The sequence below is a fragment of the Caloenas nicobarica genome, chromosome 4, assembly GCF_036013445.1.
Source record: "Caloenas nicobarica isolate bCalNic1 chromosome 4, bCalNic1.hap1, whole genome shotgun sequence".
NCBI classification, from domain to species: domain Eukaryota; kingdom Metazoa; phylum Chordata; class Aves; order Columbiformes; family Columbidae; genus Caloenas; species Caloenas nicobarica.
The window spans coordinates 8,628,637-8,648,070 of record NC_088248.1 but is presented as its reverse complement, the minus strand read 5'-3'; the positions used below and the strand labels follow the sequence as shown (position 1 = coordinate 8,648,070).

At 54.8% G+C, this 19,434-nt stretch overlaps 1 protein-coding gene across 2 annotated transcripts; it reads left to right on the top strand.

The window, feature by feature from the left end:
• Positions 1-4,507: 4,507 nt before the first annotated feature.
• Positions 4,508-19,103, top strand: PITX2 (paired like homeodomain 2). Of its 2 annotated transcripts, XM_065633932.1 has the most exons (4): positions 4,508-4,764; positions 7,150-7,205; positions 15,561-15,766; positions 17,514-19,094. In XM_065633932.1, the coding sequence occupies exons 2-4, from the start codon at positions 7,160-7,162 to the stop codon at positions 18,075-18,077; spliced, it is 816 nt and encodes a 271-aa protein (XP_065490004.1). In that variant the 5' UTR covers positions 4,508-4,764; positions 7,150-7,159; the 3' UTR covers positions 18,078-19,094. The 2 variants fall into 2 exon arrangements, with proteins under 2 accessions (XP_065490004.1, XP_065490003.1); XM_065633931.1 differs by lacking the exons at positions 4,508-4,764; positions 7,150-7,205 and adding an exon at positions 14,226-14,793 and having other exon boundaries at positions 17,514-19,103.
• Positions 19,104-19,434: the final 331 nt, after the last annotated feature.

The following is a 19,434-nucleotide window of genomic DNA, read 5'->3' as shown; positions in this document are numbered from 1 at the left end:
CAGACAACAGGGACCTTGTCAGCCCTGCTTGATGGGGAGACATGAACTGGTGGGACTGGCATTTGCTCAGAAAGGACAGCACCCCTTCAGAGCTAAGAAGGGTATAGAATGCTAAGCAAAAGCCTACTGAGCATTCGCAGCCTGGGTTCAGCTGCTGCTGCGGGGTGGACAGAATTAGAGATGCCAAAATAGGTGCTAAACCTGTCCCTCAGCTTTCTGACACTAAAATAAAGAGAAACAACATATAAAAGGGCGGGGAGTCAAAAAAAAAAATAAAAAAAAGGAGATGAGATGAGGGAAGATGATGGTTTGCTTTGGTTTGCTTTGTCCTGCAGAAACAGCAGCCAGAGCAGGAAGAAGGAATGTGCATGTGTGTGCACACCATGTGGGACAAAGGCAGCGTATTTCTTTTCAGTCAAGAGCACTTCTGTCATCTGTCAGCATCGTATGCCTGTGTACAAGCAACACCAAACACTATTTGCCTTCCAGTGCTTTTGACAATAGGTTTTTCTTGTTGATTTCCTCATCTGAATTTTCCTTTTGGCTCCCCTGCTCAAAGTGTACACATCTAGTTTTGATGACACTCAAACAGCTGGCTGCAGGCAAGTCACAGGCTCACATGTCTGGTGGAGTGTTACACACGCACACACGCACGCACACACACCCGCCTCGTCCTGACCTCTCTCCCCTTCTCCTCTGCAGTCTGCTGCGTTTGAAATGTTTTCTTTTGCAGCACCCTTTCCAGGCTCGCCCCCCCTGCCCCTGAGGGCTGCTCCCCAGACCTGCCCTCGGTCCGTATGAAGGCGAGGGGGGGCGGGAGGGTCGCTCAGCCTTGGCCGCGGGGCGGGAGGGAGGTTTCACAGCGCCGGGTCCCGCCGCAGCGCCCGGCGGCTGCTCCGCGCCCGCGGACTCGCCGGCTCGCTGCGCGGGGGGACCGAGAGCTCGGGGCTGTGGGGAGCGAGGACGGGGCGAGGGGTGTCCGAATGCAGGGCTGCGGTTACAACGGTGGGAGCAGGAGACAAGAAGAGTTTCTGAGTGGTTAGAAAAGTTCGGATAAGCAAACTGTGTTGCTGTCAAAGATTTCGCCCTCCTTTTTCCCTCCACCCCCCCGCTCCTTTTTTTATTTTTGAGGCAGTTGATGTGGTAATTAAGAATTTGGTGAGAGCCCGGTCAGGTCACCTCGTTTCTCAGATCAGAGCCCCATCAGAAATTCTTTCAAGTGTCCTTCTGCGTCGCCAAAGATGACAACAGCAAATCAATAAGTACTTGAAATGAAAGGGGTTGCTGGGTAGCCCCCGAGGCTACAGATTTTCGCACCGCCGGGCTTTTTTTTTCTGCTCTTTCTTTTTTTTTTTTAAATTTTCTTTTTTTTCCCCCGAACTTCTCGCATTCCTTCGCACTGCCTCTCCTAGGAAGAGCTGCCTTTTTATTCCTAGTCTCATGACGAAGGTAAGTGCCCTCTTAGCACTCTATCGCAGGACGGGCCCTGCCGGCTCTGGCTGCGCTTCCCCGCTTCCAGCAGCCGCTCGCTGCCGAGAAGGTGCGAGCCGAGAGCAGCCGAGGGCGTCCCGCTTGCCCGGAGAGCAGCGGCTGCCAGCAGATATTTGCGCTCCCTCTTCTTTTCGCAGGGAAAGAAAAAAAAAAAAAAAAAAGGTAAGGTATCAAAGCAAAAGAAAATAAATACGGGAGTCACTGCGTGGCGCTTAGATTACTCTGCGCTAACAGAGATTTCTTCGCTCCGGATCGCGCCGTCATCCTTAGACCCAGCGTGCCCCAGTTTAACAATCTTCCTAAGGACCGACGTCCTTGGGACGTTTTAATTAGGTAATTCATTAGTGAGTCAATACAGACATTTATATATTCTTTTAGCTCAAGTGGTTAAGCGCTAATTTCGAAATGATTATAAAACATTGGAATACACGAGGCATTAATTTATATGCAAATCAACGGGTCCATTTGAAATGTTTAAATTTTTAACAATTACTGTGTTGTAGACGAACCGCCTGAATGAGCAATTTTGAAACGAGATTTGGACAGGAAGAAAATATTCGAGCAGCCCAACAAATCAATAATGTTTGAGTGTGTTAAACATAGCCAGCTATAGGTATTTACATACTCGTTTGCTGTCAGATAAGGAGCTCAGAGAGGCGGGAGGAGAGGCTGGGGGGGAGACGGGAGGGATTGCTTGCGAGGGCTGAGATCATAATCCGGGCATGAAGAAAGTAAATGGTCATGAACTACCCCACCGCACACTTTCGAGGATAACTCCCTTTTCCGCCGGTCCCACCGCGCTGGCGGCCGGTGCAAGACACCGAGGGATGCCTGAAACACGGCTCTACTTTTAGTCACCGCTAGATACACTTCGCCTTTTTGTTGTTGTTGTTGTTGGCTCTTTTTTTACCTTCCCCCATCCCTGGGCAAAACTCTCCCAGGTCGGCAGCGGGGAAGCAGCCCGGTCCTCCTTCGGCTCGCCCACGCTGAGACTCGACATCACCCGGGGAGAAGCCCCGCAGGTCCCGCCGCCGTCGGGGGCACCGCTGGCTGCACTAGGTGCCTGCAAACGGATAGTCGCGATAGGCATTTATTAAAACAGCTTTTCCTTCTGTCGGGGCGAGGAATAACCCCGGTCCTTTTTCAGAGCCTTTCAGAAAGCCGGCGTGCCCACCGGGGGCTGGGACGGAGGACCCTCAGCCCGGTTATTCACGCCCCAGCCGGGCCGCGGGTGCCGGCTGCCTTGTCCGCCGCCGCTCCCTGCTTCAGCCCGCCGAGGAAAGGCTCCCTCGGCTCGTCGGGGTTTTTAAAGCTGTTGGCAGTGCTCTGGCGGGAGGGGGCAGCCAGACTATAAATACAGCGACCGCGGCCTTTGCTTGCCCTGAAATCTATTATTACATTTATTGCTTTGACAGAAGCGGGGGGGCGGGGGGGAGGGAAATTTGAAATCCGCGTATTAAGTCGGCTCCATAGTTTCCAGACACCCTGGAACCCCTCTTCCACGGCAGCATGTCTAATGTATTCCCCGGTGATTCTGGGCATTAATTAGTTGTTTAATAGGAGTATGACTAAAAATGTAAAAGAAGGATTAGGAGCGTGAAACGTATGTCCAGCTCCTTCCACACACTCGAGGAGGGAATGAAAATCACCCTGTATCTTATGTTTCTCCAGGATCCATTTGCATTTCCCACCAGCTGCTCACTTCAGCCGCTTCGGCTCCAGGGCGGTCGGGCCGCGATGCCGCCCGGCGCGGAGGCGGATGCGGAGCCGCGGGCGGCCCCGGTCCGCAGCCGCGCTACCAACGCAGGCGCCTGTCTTGCCTTCTCTGTCTAAAGCACAGCGGGGCTGGGGGGTATGGGGAAGATGTGCAACACAAGTGCGAGGTGGGAGCTGGGAGCGCCCCTCACTCCCGCTCTTGGGATGCACAGGGAAACTGGATGTGACCTGGCAGAGCGCTCCCAAGGACAGAAACGCAGGTAGCCAAGGATACAATTAATTTATTTCTCCATAGAAAAGCTCCCACACAATTTCATTTCTTGCGAGAGGAAGCGACCGTCTCCGCTTGGCGTGGCAACTGCTGCAACGTCTCGTTCAAAGGGCTTTTCTGTGCACGCCGGGAAGCGGTGGTGCTGCTGAGCGCGGCTGGGCTGCCCCAGGAGCCGCCGAAAAAACGACTCGCTGAAAATTTCGCCATTTCCAAGGGTTCACTTTCCCCCTTTGGCAATAATTGCCTCAGCCCTCTGCCCACGCCTACAAATAACGCAAATTCACTCCAGGCTGAAATAATTTAAGTATAGCCACAAATAAATCAGGTGCAGCCTCCGAGTTAAGAAAGAGAGAGTTTTATTTTGGCATCGTCTCTCTATAAACAAAGCCAAGGAAATGCTGCGAGAAAAAGCGATCGCTTTAGTTTGGTCTAAATAGAAATATCCGAAATCGTTATTTTCTTAAACACGGAAAATATCACGAAATCGAAAATAAATTCCCCCCTAGCTCCAACTCGGTGCCATTTGGGGGAAAAGAAGAGAGAGCCTGCCGTAGAGTTTTCTCGCTATCGTCCGAAAATGAGGCAAGGCGAGTAACAGAGGTGAGCGGCAGGATTCCGGCTAACCCGGATCTGCGCTAGCGATACGGACACGAACAAAAATCCCCGGGTTTGTGCATATATATATAGATATATATACACGCAGTAAAGAAAAAAAAATTTAAAAAGGAAACCGAGACGTCTCACAATGGGTTGGCGATCCCTCTTCACACCTGGCGCAAGAACAGCCGGCGGCCAGGCCCGGGAAACTTTGGGCACGGATACTTGTGCCCCCTCCCGAGCCCGACGGGGCGGGGCGCGTCCTGCGCGGACGCGGAGGGGCCGCAGCCGTCCTCGCTCACCTCGATTCTCCTCTGGCTACCTAGCCCGCCGCCTCCGCCGCCATTTGTCCTTCCTCCTGCCCCCTGCCCCCTCCGCGCCCCGAGGCTGCCGTTACCGCCGTTGCCGCTGCGCCTGTGCCCGCGGAGCGCCGCGGAGCTGCCCGGCCCGGCCCGGCCCGGCCCCGCGGCGGCGGCGGGGCGCGTTCGACGGAGCCCGTGTGACGTCAAGGCCCGGGGAGGCGGGCAGGGCGGGGCGGGGGCGCGGGAGGGCCGGGGAAGGAGGGAGCCAGCGGTGGCGGCGGCTCCGCGGCTCCGCAGCCAGCACAGGAGCCCGGCGCGGCCCCGCCGCCCCCGGCAGCACCGGTACCAGCAGCTCAAGCAGCGAGGCGGAGAGCGCAGCCGGCTCCGGTGAGTGGGGGCTCCCGGGGAGCGGGGGGAGGTGGTCGGCGGGACGAGCGCAGGGCTACGGACGCGACTGGTCCCGGCTCTGTGCACCCCAGGACGGGCGGCGGGGCCGCGGGCTCGAGTTGCTGATGTTCTCCCGGGCGGCTGCAGCCCGTCCCGCAGGGCTGGCGGCGATGGGAGCGAGCGCTGCCCCCGCGCCGTTTCCCTGCCGTGCTGGCCTGGGCCTCCCTCGCCGGGGCGGGAGCCGGGGAACCGGCCCCGCCGCGTTCGGCCCCGCGGAGCAGCCGCGCAGGCAGCGCCTTCCCGTCGTGGAGCCGGGCGAGGGACGGCAGCGGCGCCGGCCCGGGCTCGGGGCGCCGGAAAATCGTGCGAGCGGGTCTGCCGCGCCGGCTGTGAGCTCCGCGGCCGGGACCCCCGGCACCACCCGAGGGAGAGCAGCGGGGCCTGGCTGCCCCTGCGGGCATCGCGGAGCGGTAGGCCCTTCACAGAACCTCCCTTTCGTTTGAGAGCCGCCGGCAGCGACTGCGGGCCTCTGACAAAAACCCTCCCGCCGAAATCACGGACCTCAGCGTTTCGGGCGTTGCTGAGATATTTGCCAGGGGACTCTGTTTTGGAGAGGTTGTGCTTTTTTGCTTCTTTTCTTTTTTTATTTTTCTCTTCGAGAGAATAGTGATAGATACCAAAAAGGAAAAAAAAGATCTCGTGTGACATCGCTTTTTTCTCTGCGCCCTTCAGTCGTTACAGCCGGAGTGCTCCGAGCAGGTTGCTGCTGAGCGGAGCGGGCCCAACGAGCGGGGAGAAAGGGAAATCTCGCATGTCTGGTGGGATTGTTGAGGCTGTGAGTGCAGGGAGGCGCTGAGGTATTTAATTACGAGCGGAGGAGTGCTTGGAGAAATGGAAAAGCAAGTGGAGTTGCTTTAATTTGAGTCGCCGGGCCGGAAACAATAGAAAAGCACTTCTCGCTCCCCTTGGCCCCGCGCTGCGATGTGAGGGCAACAAACATTAAAAGCGGGTACAGAGGGGAAAACGAGAAGGAGCAGTACGGGCAACTGAGAGCCAGGAAAGGATAATAATTCCTCCGGGAAAGGCGCTTTTCTTGGAGGAGACTGCCGATTCAGGAGAGAGGAAAAACTTCCCCTCGGTGGCAGTGCGTTTGTGGGGGGGAGCTGTGCGTCTCCTCCACTCGTGAGATAAATCACCCATCGAGGCAGGCGACGGGGGAGGGCAGCTGAATTTGTCATGCAGGACTAATAATCTTGACGGAGACCTACCCAGATTTAAAGACCATCGGCGAAGAATTAAGGTTCTCTTAATCGCCTTCTCCATTAATTTAGGCACAGCTTGTGTGCTAGGCCTGGCTGCTGGGGGGAGCGGAGTTGCTCCCTGACGTCCTTCGGCTTTGAATAGAAACGGCCGAGTCACAACAAGACCCGGAGGAGTCCCGATAATCGCACTTTGCCTTTGTTGTTGTTGTTGTTATTATTATTATTACTATTATTATTATTATTATACTATTCCCTTTCCTCCTCTTTTTCCCCTGCTCCCATCTTGCCTGCCCGACGGAGGGCGGCGGGGCCGGGGCCGGCGGGGCCCCGCACAGCGGCCGCCGCGGCGGGCGCCGCTCATCCCAAACGTGCCTCGGCTCCTGGCTGCCGCATTTCTAAGCACCAGCTAATAATTCGCCCGATTCAGACATTAAAAAAAGAGACGAAGAGAAGAAAAAAAAAAAGATTACCGAAATGATGGTGACATGCAAATTTCCCCAGAAATTATCATAAGTAAACATTGGAAGCCTGGACTAATAAAATCCCATCTGTGTTACTTCATATCGAGTTAGTAGAGAGCTGTGATAATGAATTTTGTAATATCTCGCGAACAGACATCTCAATCAGGCACTAATCCCGTGATTTTACTGCCCAACCACCCAGGCCCGGGGAGGCGCCGGCGGCGGCCGGGGAGCGTGGAGGCGCAGCCGGGAAACGGGGCCTCGGCTGGCGCGGCCGCGCATCTCCCGCCGCTCAGGGGGCCCCTGTCGGTACCCGTTGCCCCACAGCACCCCTGGGACGGGATGTCCCGGGGCAGACCGCGGCCGCGAGGTTCGGGGACCCCCCTCCACGTCCCGAAATAACTAGAGGTGGAGGGAGGCCGAGCGGTGCGACGGGCTGGGAAACGGCCACGGGGGTTTGCGCCCATCCCGTAGTGTGACTCGGGTAGGACCCGAATTTGAGGTGGGGAGAAGGAGTATGGAGCAGATGTCCCCAGGAAAAGGTGAGGGTCCCTCCAGCATCGCTGCGACATGTCTCCCGGGGCGACTGGGTTACTTTTTTGCATTTATTTTTCATTCCCAAAATAATTGCTTTAAAACTCCTGTGCCTTCATCTTTTGCAGGTAACGGGTAATGGAGTCCAACTGCCGCAAACTTGTCTCCGCCTGTGTTCAGCTAGGTAAGAGAAACCTCCCGCCGCGCCGGAGGCACCGCGGCCCCGGTGCCGTGCGGTGCGCGGGTGCGGAGCCAGGCGAGGCAGCCTCCGGGAAGCGGCGCTGCCTCCGTGGGGGGGTGCGCAGCAGCGGGCCTGACCGCCTCTCCCCTGTCCCCCCGCCCCCAACTCCGTGTCCCCGTCCCCAGGGGTGCAGTCCGCCGCCGTCGAGTGTCTTTTCTCCAAGGAGGCGGACATCAAAAAGGGGGAGCTCGGCGGGGCGCCAGAGGGCCGCAAGGAGCCGGCCGGCAGCCAGCTCTTTCGGGCCGCCGCCCCCCAGCGCCACTGGTCAGCGGCGGCCCCTCCGCGCCGCTCCGCGGGCCGCGCTGCCGGACAGGCGGACAGATGGACAGCAGCCCCGCGCCGGGCCCGCCTGCGCGGCGCCAGGGCGCCCTCTGCTGCCCGCCGGCTGCGTAGCGCGACGCGGCTTTGCGCCCGGGCGCCACTTGCGCCTGAAGATGCGCGGCCGCGGGGGAAGAGGAAGGGCAGCCCCGCGGCTGCGGGCGAGCACTAACGCCCGCCGCCAGCCGGTCCCCGCCCCAAATAAAGCATCGCTGTCAGCGGGCCTTACAGATACTGGCAGCGTCGCGCTGGAATTTATTTTTATTTTCTATTTTTTGACCCCCCTCTGCCCGTAAACAAGCCGCCAGCCCTCTTCTGCCCCCAGAGGCAGGCACCCCCGCAGCGCCCCGTCTGCAGGCAGAGCAAGGTCCTGCTTTCTCTTCACCTGCCCGTTTCAGGGGGTTTGGTAGGCAGATCCGAGAGGTGGTAAAGAAAAACAGCAATGCAAACACATTACAAAGAAGAAAACAAGCGCTCTGTATTTCGAGAGACTGTTTAATCCAAGATAAACGTAATTTTGTTTAAATAAAATATATTAACCTGAATTAATAATACAGGAAACTAGAGTGAATTAATAATGCACGTATTCCTGGTCTCGTGGTTAAACACTTCCTTGTAAGAGTACTGTATTAACCCTGTTTGGCCAAACAGCTCGCTATTTCTCAAATAACATCCAGTGATTTCAGGAGGAGCCACGTCCTCTTCCTGAGTCCACCCTCCCCCAGAGACTTTAAGCAGGCTTTGCTAGCTGGACATCAAAACTCCTAGAAGAAGAATCACTTAGGCTAAAGGAAGGTTAGCGAGCAAAATCCGGGGTAATTCCAAACGCGAAGGTATTACAAGCCGATAATTTTTAATCCCGGAAACATACATGATATTAAATTGTGCACAAATAGGCTTTACCAAGGTCTGGCACTTTTTCCCTCGGTCAGTAATAAGTGTTAAATAATGTGGAAAGGAAGGGTGACATCGCTTTATGTATGGTTTGCAAATAAGAAAGGCCTTTTTACCCTTCCTTGCCTTTTCCTCCCGACGAACAGGTGGTCTTAATCAAAGCCCTTTGCACGATCTAATGGGAAAGTGGGGACCTTTCTGATATAATAAATTTATGAGCCCTTCCACGCCAGCTTTATTCGGCTAAGTATTTATAAAAGTAATATCCACATATGCTCCCTGACACGGTAACTTTTACTTCCTCTGCAGAGAAACAAATGGTTATTTTCTTAACCATCAATTATGAACCCGGATTATTGTAGTACACGCAAAATTTCCTGCCTCGTTACCGTATCAGCCGGTCTGGTTTTTACCCGTCGGGCTGCAGGGGAAATTGCTATCTAAACACCTTTAATGCCATTAATTAAAATATAAGTCTGAGCAGAAGAAGTAACGCGGGATTGCCTGACCATTACAACCTTCCCATTCACGGGGAAGGGAAGCGCGGAACGACCGCGGATGCGGAAATACCCCTGTAGATGCGGGGATGATCCCTGCGTGCAGCCCCAGCCCGTGATTCTGTGAGACAGATAATGACAAATCCTGAAACACCCTGAGCCGCTCGGGCGACCTGCTGCACATCATAGAAATCACGGGTGTTTTCTCTTGATTCTGGCGGGTTTTGTTTGGGGTTGGCTTGCATTTGCTTTTAGTCGTGCGGTGCTCGTTGATTTTTGTCTTATCTGACCGTCAGGACTCCGTGCTTTATGGGATTTACCTCGCCAAATGTCTGGTCCTTGGGGCGGGCTGGGTGAGAGGCGGGGAAGCGGAGCGGGGGTTATTTGGGATCCCGTCTGTCAGAGTTCAGTTTCGGGAATTATGAGGGCAGTTGGGTAATTTCGCGACTTAATTACCGTCGGTGGGCACAGGGAGAATAATCACTAACGAGAAGCATTGGTAATAGTAGTAAAAAAATCCGAATGTTTTGGTCAAATCGATGCTTCTGTGAAAGGAGGAAACGAAATTCGGTAGGAGACCCTCCAAAACGACACGGGCGTGATGAGTTCCCGCGGGGAAAGGAGCGGCGGGAGGGAGAGATATTCCAAAAGAAACGGGTCCATGGCCACGCCGGGGAAAGGAAAATGGGAAAGTATGAAAATATTATTGCAACCCAAGGTGTCAAACGCAGCCCGGCGGCTCTCATGTTTACCCGGAGAGACGGGAAAATTATTGCTGGGTGATCAGTCCCGCGATATTAGAAACACTTCAGCAGAAGCTTCGGCAGCCCCACAGCACGAGTAAATAGTTACTGGCGGGTTTATTCAAACAATTCTTTTGTGTGTAAATGCATATATACATAATCTATAAAATTCGTTAGCTGTGTGAGTTCTACTTAAGGAATCCTTTCCTGTAATCGATAATCTGGGTATTGCTGAAACAGCAGCCTCCAACATAAAATGTTGAAACTACATTCCGTCTTATATCTTCATTCAGCATCACAAACTGATTGTTTCAACGAAGGAAAAAAAAAAAAAAAGTTTTTTTTTTTTCTTAATATTATTTGGTCTGAATATTCCATAACTTAACATCTCTTTTACGAAAACAAAAGCCCAACGCTGATTCAGCGTTCCGTGCAGATAAAGCGAAGACCCGGCAGCCTGCAAAGACAAGGTCCCCGCTGCTTTTTTTGAGCCCAGGGAAGAGGTGGGCGCGCAGCCTCCGCCCCCGCGGGAGGGAGCGGGCGCGGGGGGGCCGAGGCGGAGCCGGAGCGGCACTGTCCTCGCTACATAACGTGGCCAAATTTGTCCCCGGAGCTGTGACCCGGGCGGTGGAGCCGGGCTCTCCCCCAGGCCGGGGCGGAGCGCACTCGGCCGGTCAGTTGCCCCTGCAAGCAGCCGCGGAAGTTGCGCGCCACTTTCCGCAGCCCCTGCCAAACGCAAATTAAAATAAATTTATTGCGCTTTGGACATATAATTGCGCCTCCCCCCCGCTTCGTCGTCTGAGAATAATATATGCAGCAGTTGTTAGCTACACTCCAGGGAAAACTAAATGTATAACGAAAGCTTATTCGTGAGTAGGAATATACTAACGGAACAATCTGATGTCTTCTTAATCCTATGTAAAAAGCTCTGTAGTCTTCCTAATATTGACTGAATGGGTAATTAATGGCTCTTCATCGAGGAGAATACCCGGTAATCCGAGATAGGCGAAAGACAACAAGCCAAAGGTAAAAGACAACAGGACTAGCTGGAGACTCTACATAAGAACCAATTTATCCGTTTAGGAGAGTATTACGCCTAGAAACAACGAACCCATAAGGAGATAAAGGAAAAGTGGGAAAATAAATACGCGCAGTAGGTCTGGCCACCTCCCAGGCACCGCCAGCCGAGCCGCTCAGCTCCCGGCCCCCCCACCTCCCGCACCGGGGACCTTGGGAGGGAGAGGCTGAAAAACACCCTCGGAAAAAAAAAAAAAAATAAAAGGAAATGCAGAAGGTGGTGCGGGATGGGGAGTAGCCCCAAATCCCCATTTTTCACAGCGCACCGGGGCGCATCCCCTGCAAGCCCTGCAGCACCGGGGAAAGGGGGAAATTCCGCAAAAATGTTTTGGGGTTTTTTTGGGGGGAAGGGAGGGGTGGCAAGCCTGCGTAGCGGGCGCGGACAGATCGTACACGGCTTATGCGGCCGGGACCCGAACCCGAAAGCGGTGGGAGCTTCCATCAGGAAAAAAAAAATAAAAACACTTTTGACATTTTAATTGAAATCTTTACCGCTAATATATTACTTGGGTGACTACAATTAGGTTGTTTTTCGGTTGGCTGACAGCTTTTAAAATATTATTTCACTCGGGAAATAAAAGCTTCATCTCAGATTATAGGTGGGTATTTTTGGATTTACGTGATTTATGGTCACCATGACAACTAATGCTGCGTGGTAGCTCCCCTCCCGCCCAGGGTGGGGGAGTTTTAATCAAAGGCATGTAAGGAAATGCCGGCACCCTCTCCCTCTGGGCTGCAGGGGGCCGGGCCGCTGCTGTGCCCCACTTTTGGGGACGTGGGGTCGCCGGGTCCGTCCCCGCTGGGGCTGACGCTGGGGAAGGTGTGGGAGGGAGGTGTAGTGAGCGACTCTGCCCCTTCTCTCGCCCTCTCTCCCCCGCTCACCCTCCCGCACGTCCCCGCCGAGTGTCCCGGGACAGAGAGGGCCGCGGCGGGCACGGCACCTGCAAGCGCATAAAGCGCTTAAAAAGCGCTCTGCGCCGCGCAGCCGGGAGGGAATTTTCGTTCCGTGTCGAGGCGGAAGAAACCAGCATTTTCCCAAACTAACTAAAACCAATGAAAGCAAAAAAAAAAAAAAAAAAGGAAGGGGGATAACGGGTCATCTGTGAGAGGGCTGCATTGCCCTGACAAAAAAATAATGCGGGAAATCACCGTACCCCAGCTTCCTCCGGCTCCACCTCCCCAGGGGTTTGCGGGCCGGGTACAACCCCGACGTGGGGGCTGGAGAAGGGCAGCGCCCCCTCCCAGCGCACCTTGCAGCAAGGCCGAGGCACCGCGGCCTTGGCGAGGTCCTGTCGTAGGGAAAGGCTGCAGGGGGAGGTGGGATTTCTGGGTGCAGAACCGCGGAGCTAGCGAGAGGTTAAGAAGAAACGGGGATATGATTGGTAAACAATTTGTGCAGAATGGAGCTAGATTCATGTTGACTTAGTTATAGGTCATCTACTGCCGGTGCAAAGGGAGGAAATATTTACTTTACACATATACTTTATGATCTTGGGGGAATTAGAGGAAATTCAATAAGAAAACGGCTAGAATCATTTTAAACCCCCTATTTAAAAGACTTAAGCAAATTAGAGTCTTATCAGATTAAAATCCACTACAAATGTAAGAGCATTGTCTCCGTCGAAACGCTGTGGGGTCTGAGGAAAGAGATTCTTTGCCAAATCTCAGGGATAAAAACACGTCATTTAAACACCAGATAATGAGCAGAATGTAAATTAATTTAACCTTCTTTACTAACAGGCTGCGAAAGTAATATGTATAATTTAGCGATTAGTAAGATTGCGAGGAATGATACGCATCTCCAACGAGCATCAGCGATTAAGAAGGACCCTTGCGGGTGGCGGGAGGGGGAAGGACGTGAGGGAAGCGACGGTATACAGAAAACTTTGGGCGCTGACATGTGGGTGAGGAGACCCGTATCAAGGGGAAGCTTTCAGTAACTTTTCCATGCCCGTGACCATGCAGGGGAACTGCAGATAGAGACGCAACCTGCATTTTCCGCGCCTGGGCTCCCTCGGGCTTCCCATCCCTAACAGGGCCACAGGTCCCCGGGGGCAGTGGCGGCTCGGCAGGGAGCGACTCCCCGGGTCCCCCGAGAGGAGGGCTCAGGACCAAGGTCCTCTGACCCCGGGTGTCCTAAGCAACACGACAGGGAAACCTGGCCCCGAGTTAGATCCGCTAGAAGCAGCCCCGCTCCTCCTTCGTCCTGCAAGACCCGCGTCCACAGCAGCCTCTGCTCTGCGCTACTTATAGCCAGGGGACGGTGGATCAGCGCACCCCGTCATTCTAGCGCCGCTGCCCGGGGCTGAAGAGTCAAATCCTGTCCCCTCAAACCTCGGAAAGGGTTTGGTCGAGAGGTCCTGCGTGAGAATTTGTGTGCCGGAGGCCAGCCCGGTGTGGGGCTTGACCAAACTGCAAACGGCTTTCGTGGTCTCGGGTTCGGGGGGCTGCTCTGGGCGCCGCACCGGGAAGCGGGACGGTCCGCGCGGGTCCCCCCGGAGAGAGGGGAACGATCTCTGCCGATAACCGCGCTACTAAGGTGTAAAACTGGCGTGGAAAACCTCCTTGGGGGCTCGCTGCTGGGAACCCAGCTGCAAAGAGGGGACGGGAATGGCAGTGCCAGCGAGAGTATTTTTCTCCCTTTTTCTCCGCCTTCGGTGCAGGCGCAGGCGGGTAAAACAGCCGGCGAGCGCGGGGATTGCAAGTGCTCGGGGGCTGGGATGTACACGCTCCCCCTTACTCCTTTGAGTGTGATGTGAAGCGTTCCTTAGCCGTATCGCAGGGGGGTGGTTATTCTTGTTGTTCGTGTTTAGCTGTCGTTTTTGTAGCTGTTTCTGCTACTATTGCTGTTATCAGGCAAAGATCCGCCGTCTAACCGGTCGCACACCCCTCCCGTTTGTTTTCTGCCTCATCCATAACGAGGCAACCGGGGCTGGGGCTTCCTCGCCTTCTTCCTCCTTGCTGCCCCTGTGTCGGTGCCGAGCTTTCCGCTCCTCACCCCTGCAGGTCCGGCAGGGCGGTGGGGCGCGGATCGGGCGTGCCCGGAGCCGCCTCGACGGGGTGTCACTTGTGCCGGCCGGCGGAGGCCGGGCTTTCTGCGCACCGGTACCGTCCGCCGAGCAAACCGGCCAGAAAACGCGAGGTTTCGGGGGGCGGATGCGTCGGTTGCAGGGCGAGCGCAGGGGGCGGCGCGGGGCGGGGCGGGGCGGGGCGCGGCGGAGGGGCGGGGCGAGGGCGGGGCGGGGCGGAGGCGGGTGACGTGCCGGCGCGGGGAAGGCCGCCGCCGGTTTAAGATGTCAGGCCAAGAGGGAAGCGGCTGAGCTGATGCGGTGCGGGGCCGGCCGCGGTGCGGTGCGGGCCCATGCGCGGGCAGCGGAGAGGAGCGTCCCGCGGAGCGCCACCGCGCCTCGCCGCCCCCGCCACGGGGAGCCCCGCGGCGGGCCGGGGGCCGCCGGCCGGGGAGCAGCCGTGTCGTCGTGACGGCTTTTGCAGGACCGGACTCGCCCGCTCGCCTGTCGCCGCCACAGCCGCCGCCGCGGCCCCCGGGGGCTCCTGGGCTCGCCGTGCCGCCCGGGCGCTAGCCGAGCACCGCCGGCCCCGCAGCGGGTCCCCGCCCAGCAGCCCTGACCCCCGGAGCCGCGGGGCTGCTCGGTGCCCGCTCAGGGGGCGCCGCGCCGACCCTCCTACACGTACCGACACCTACAGACACACGCACACCTCCTCCTACCGACCCCCCAGGCGCGCACGTAGACTTTGGCGTCCTTTTGCCGATGAACTGCATGAAGGACCCGTTAAGCCTGGAGCGCCTGGGAGCCGGGAATAATCTGTGCTCCTCCTCACCTTCCTCCTCCTCCTCCTCTTCATCATCTTGCCACCACCACCAGCCTGCGCTGGCCATGGCGACGGCGCTGGCGCCGGGGCAGGCGCGCTCCTCTCTGGAGTCTGCCAAGCACCGGCTGGAGGTGCACACCATCTCCGATACCTCCAGCCCCGAGGCCGCAGGTAAGAGGGGGCGAGAGGCAGGGACTCCTGCCCGCCGGGCACACCGCCACCCTGCCCTGCACTGGCCCGGTCGGCGACCTCCGCTCCGCCGCCGCTGCCCCTCTCTGCACGGGATCGCTTCGCACCCGAGCGAGACCCGTTTCGTGGTTTTTTCGCGTGCGGTGTCTGTGTGCCGGCGTATAAAAGATAACGACGTGTGTAAGGATAGGCGAACAGCATGTACAGCGGTGGCGAATAACAAGGATACAGATGGGCGAATAATACGGATACAGATCGACGAATAATATGGGTATAGACGGAAAGTAATATGGATATATATGGGCGAATGGTGTGGATACTGATGGGCGAATAATACGGAGACAGACAGAGCAATAGCACTATACAGAAAGGCGAATAGGGCGGGCATAGACAGGCAAATAACACGGATTACATGTATACAGATGGGAGAACAATACGGATACAGATAGACGAAAAACTTGCATATATCAATAGGCGAAAATCTTGCATACAGACCGGCGGAGAGGCGGCTCTGTCCCACTCCCCCGGCGGTGGCTGTTTCTCCGGGAGGAGCCCGTCTGTGGGTGCTGGAGGGGCAGCGGCGGCGGGAGGCCGGGCGGGTTAATCATTACACCGCCGAGACGCGTTAGCGGCAGCCCGCGGGATCCGGCAATGCTGGGGACAAGCCCTTCCCCAGCCACTGGAGAGGAGCCTTCGGAGGCTGAGGCGCTCCCGTTTTCCTCCTTGTTTTTTGTTTCCTCCCCTTACAGAGAAAGATAAGAGCCAGCAGAGCAAGAACGAGGATGCGGGGCCCGAGGACCCCTCCAAGAAGAAGAGGCAGCGGCGACAGCGGACTCACTTCACCAGCCAGCAGCTGCAGGAGCTGGAGGCCACTTTCCAGCGGAATCGCTACCCGGACATGTCCACCCGGGAGGAGATCGCCGTCTGGACCAACCTCACCGAGGCCAGGGTTCGGGTAAGTCCTAACACGACACCCCGGCTCCGAGCAGCGGGGATCGGCAAGGAGGGGGCAAGGGGAAGAGGGCTGAAATGTTTGCAGCTGCTTTCGATTTCGGTTTGTATGCAGACTTCAGAGCCTTCGCACAAAAGCAGGGCAGAGCAGGACATTTCTGTCAAAGCGAGACAGATTGGGATCTCTGTCTCTCTCTCTCTGGAATATGGTTTGCTGCACGTTTCGGCCTCACCGTGCAATGCGTCCTGCTCCTTTTGATCGAAACGCTAATGAAAACATTAGCCAAAAAAGCAACTTGGAACAGGCTGCAACCTGCGCTGCCTCTAATGAGAAAAAGCTGTAAAATACACAAGGGCTTTTACTTCACTCCGAGGCACTCCCGACGTGCCCTTCCTTGCATTTTCTCTTTCTTTTGGTTTCCCAATTTGACAAGCGTCTCTCTCCGCCCTTTCCCCCCCTCTGAGATTTATGGGACCATCACGGCGCTGCAGAGACACCGAGGCCGGATCCCGCTCGCGCGCAAACGCCGCACTGGGGGAAAGAAAAAAAAAAAAAAACCAACCAAACAAACAAAAAAAACCACCCCACAACCCAAAAGGGCCGAAACCCCCTGATTTTCGGAAATCCCACATAAATCCTCTCCCTGTGGTCGCTTGAAGAAAACGATGCAGTGAGAATCGGGGCAGCAGCGAGAGGGGCCGGCTCTCTGCCCCGGGCCGGCGGTGTGCGGGGCCGGGGCAGCCCCAGGGCGGGGAGCGGGTCCCGGCCGCAGTTGGTGCCCTGCCGGAGCACGAAGCGGTGTTGGTCGCGGCGCAGTTTTTGCGGGGGGGTTGGTTTCGGGTGGCGCGGTCCAGCCAGTTGGGGCCCGTCCCTGTAGTGCCTGAGAGGCCCCTGCCCGGCTCTGCCGGGGGAGTTCCTGCAAACACCCGAGGGCGGCTCAAATACACATGGGAAGGCTGCTGCTGGCGGCTGGCCGACGGGTCAAACACCCAGATGTGGATTGAGAAAGGGCTCGTTTGCCCCATTGTCTGCGGGGAGGGTCCCTTAGATCTCATTTAGCACGTTGTTAAACGGCAATTTCTTTATTTTTCCTTTTTTCTTCACCAAAGAGCAGTCGAACGAGTTTGTTTAGAAAGTGATTTTCGGCTCTGGAAGCTTTCGCTCAAGAGGAACTTGTAGCTTTAACAAACTGAAGCAAGGATTTATTAGTTGCTGGTTTCCCCCTCCTTCTCCGTAATAGGAAACATTGCCTTAAAATTCCGCGGGTTTCCGGGCGTTTTGCCCTCGCTTTTGCACTATTTTATTTCCCCTGGATGGCTTCTGGGCGGAATAAGCCAAGGAAGGAGGGGAAAAAGAGAGAGAAACTAGGGGAAAGAAAGAAAGAAAAAAAAAAAAAAAAAGAAGGAAGCTTTGGCCTCTATGGCGTGAATTAGAGCATCGCAAATTATGCTGGGGGGAGGGCGGGTGGGGAATGGAGCGACCACGGATCTGCCATGCTAAACCAGGCGGCACCAGGGCCCGGGGGATGCTCGGCGGTCCCGGCAGCACATCGCTGCCCCGGCCCAGCGCAGGGCTCCGGAGGGAAGGAGGTGAACATATATATATGTATGTATGTATGTACGTACACGTTTATAAATGTATGTATATATGGGCACGTTAGGCTGTTGCCCCGAGAGGTTTCAAAGGGCTGCAGTGGCGGTTCCTGACTAACTCGTGTCTCGCATCTCTCCCTCTCCTCCCGTTTTTGAAGGTTTGGTTCAAGAACCGCAGAGCCAAATGGAGAAAGAGAGAAAGGAACCAGCAAGCCGAGCTTTGCAAAAACGGCTTCGGTCCACAGTTTAACGGCCTCATGCAGCCCTACGATGATATGTACCCCGGCTACTCATACAACAACTGGGCAGCTAAGGGCCTGACCTCTGCTTCCCTCTCCACCAAAAGCTTTCCTTTCTTCAACTCCATGAATGTCAACCCTCTGTCTTCTCAGAGCATGTTCTCCCCTCCAAACTCCATCTCCTCCATGAGTATGTCTTCAAGCATGGTACCTTCTGCAGTCACTGGGGTCCCCGGCTCCAGCCTCAACAGCCTGAATAACTTGAACAACTTGAGCAATCCCTCCCTGAATTCTGCAGTACCAACGCCAGCCTGTCCTTATGCTCCTCCAACACCTCCGTATGTTTATAGGGACACATGTAACTCGAGCTTGGCGAGTCTGAGACTTAAAGCCAAGCAGCACTCCAGTTTTGGCTATGCCAGCGTGCAGAACCCCGCTTCCAACCTGAGCGCTTGCCAGTATGCGGTGGACAGACCCGTGTGAGACACCCCAGTAGGAAACACTGCATGGGGATCCCCCCCCCATCTCCCGCAGAGACTGAGAATTACACTAGAGAGTAATGGGCACTAGACAGAAAGAGAAAGGAGGAAAAATCAGGCAGAGGCAGAAAGAAAGGAAAAGAGAGAGAGAGGAAAAAAAAAGAGGAAACCACTGAAATAAGATAGTTCCTTTGTTTTCAAAGGACCTCCTACAGATTATGAGATCTTTCTTTCACTAAGAGTATTTCAACGATTACAAGGACATATATATATATATGGACAAATGTTTGACTGGATATGATATGACATTTTAATGTTCCTATAAGCTTGTTATTTTTTAAGTTTAGCATTGTTAACATAAAAATGACTGAAAGGATGTATATATATCGAAATGTCAAATTAATTTTATAAAAGCAGTTGTTAGTAATATCACAACAGTGTTTTTAAAAGGTTAGGCTTTAAAATAAAGCATGTTACACAGAAGCGATTAGGATTTTTTCGCTTGCGAGCAAGGGAATGTATATACTAAATGCGACACTGTATGTTTCTAACATATAATTATTAAAAAAAGCCCCATTGTGTGAATATCAGTTTTAGAATAGTACCTCTGGTGGATGCAATGATGTTTCTGATATTGCAATGTAAAACATGCCCTGTGTATAACATTTCGTACAATATTATTGTTTTACTTTTCAGCAAACATGAAAAAAATGTGTTTTATTTCATGGGAGTAAAATATACAGCATACAGCTTTGTCTGGATTTTTATTTACTGAGCCAAGCTGCGCAGCGCTAACTGGTCCGCAGTGATTGACTGGTCGTTGACACTAAATCTCCTTGTCTGGAAACACAGGGCACCACTTTTTATTGCAATACAAATAAATGCTGGTCTTTTTTTCACGTAAAAAAAAATCTCTTGCGCTAGCGTTGCATGCTAGAGAAACGCGAGGCTTGGACATGCTGCCTTCCGTGCAGTAGGATCCCTTTATTCCCCTGCGTAGCCCAGAGAAAATGGATTATTTGGCATCGTTGGCCTCGAGAATTACCAGCCACAAAGTTGCTGTATCTCAGGCATAAATTTCTCCTGCTGTGAAGGAAGCTTTTATTACATTAGAGAAGAGAAAGTGGTGAGGGAAAAAAAAAAAAAAAAAAAAAAAGTAAAAGAACAGCCAGTTTGCAAACAAACTGCTCCTGTTCAAAATAATCTGTCCCCTTTGCCGCTCCCTGCGCTCCCCTTCTACCCTTCAGCGGGGAGATCCTTCATGTAATATTACATTTCTATTTCCAAATCCCCCTTTCAGACATGAAGAGAAACAAAGAACAGCCCAAATAACCGCAACCCCGTGGAGCGCGGGGGGTGAG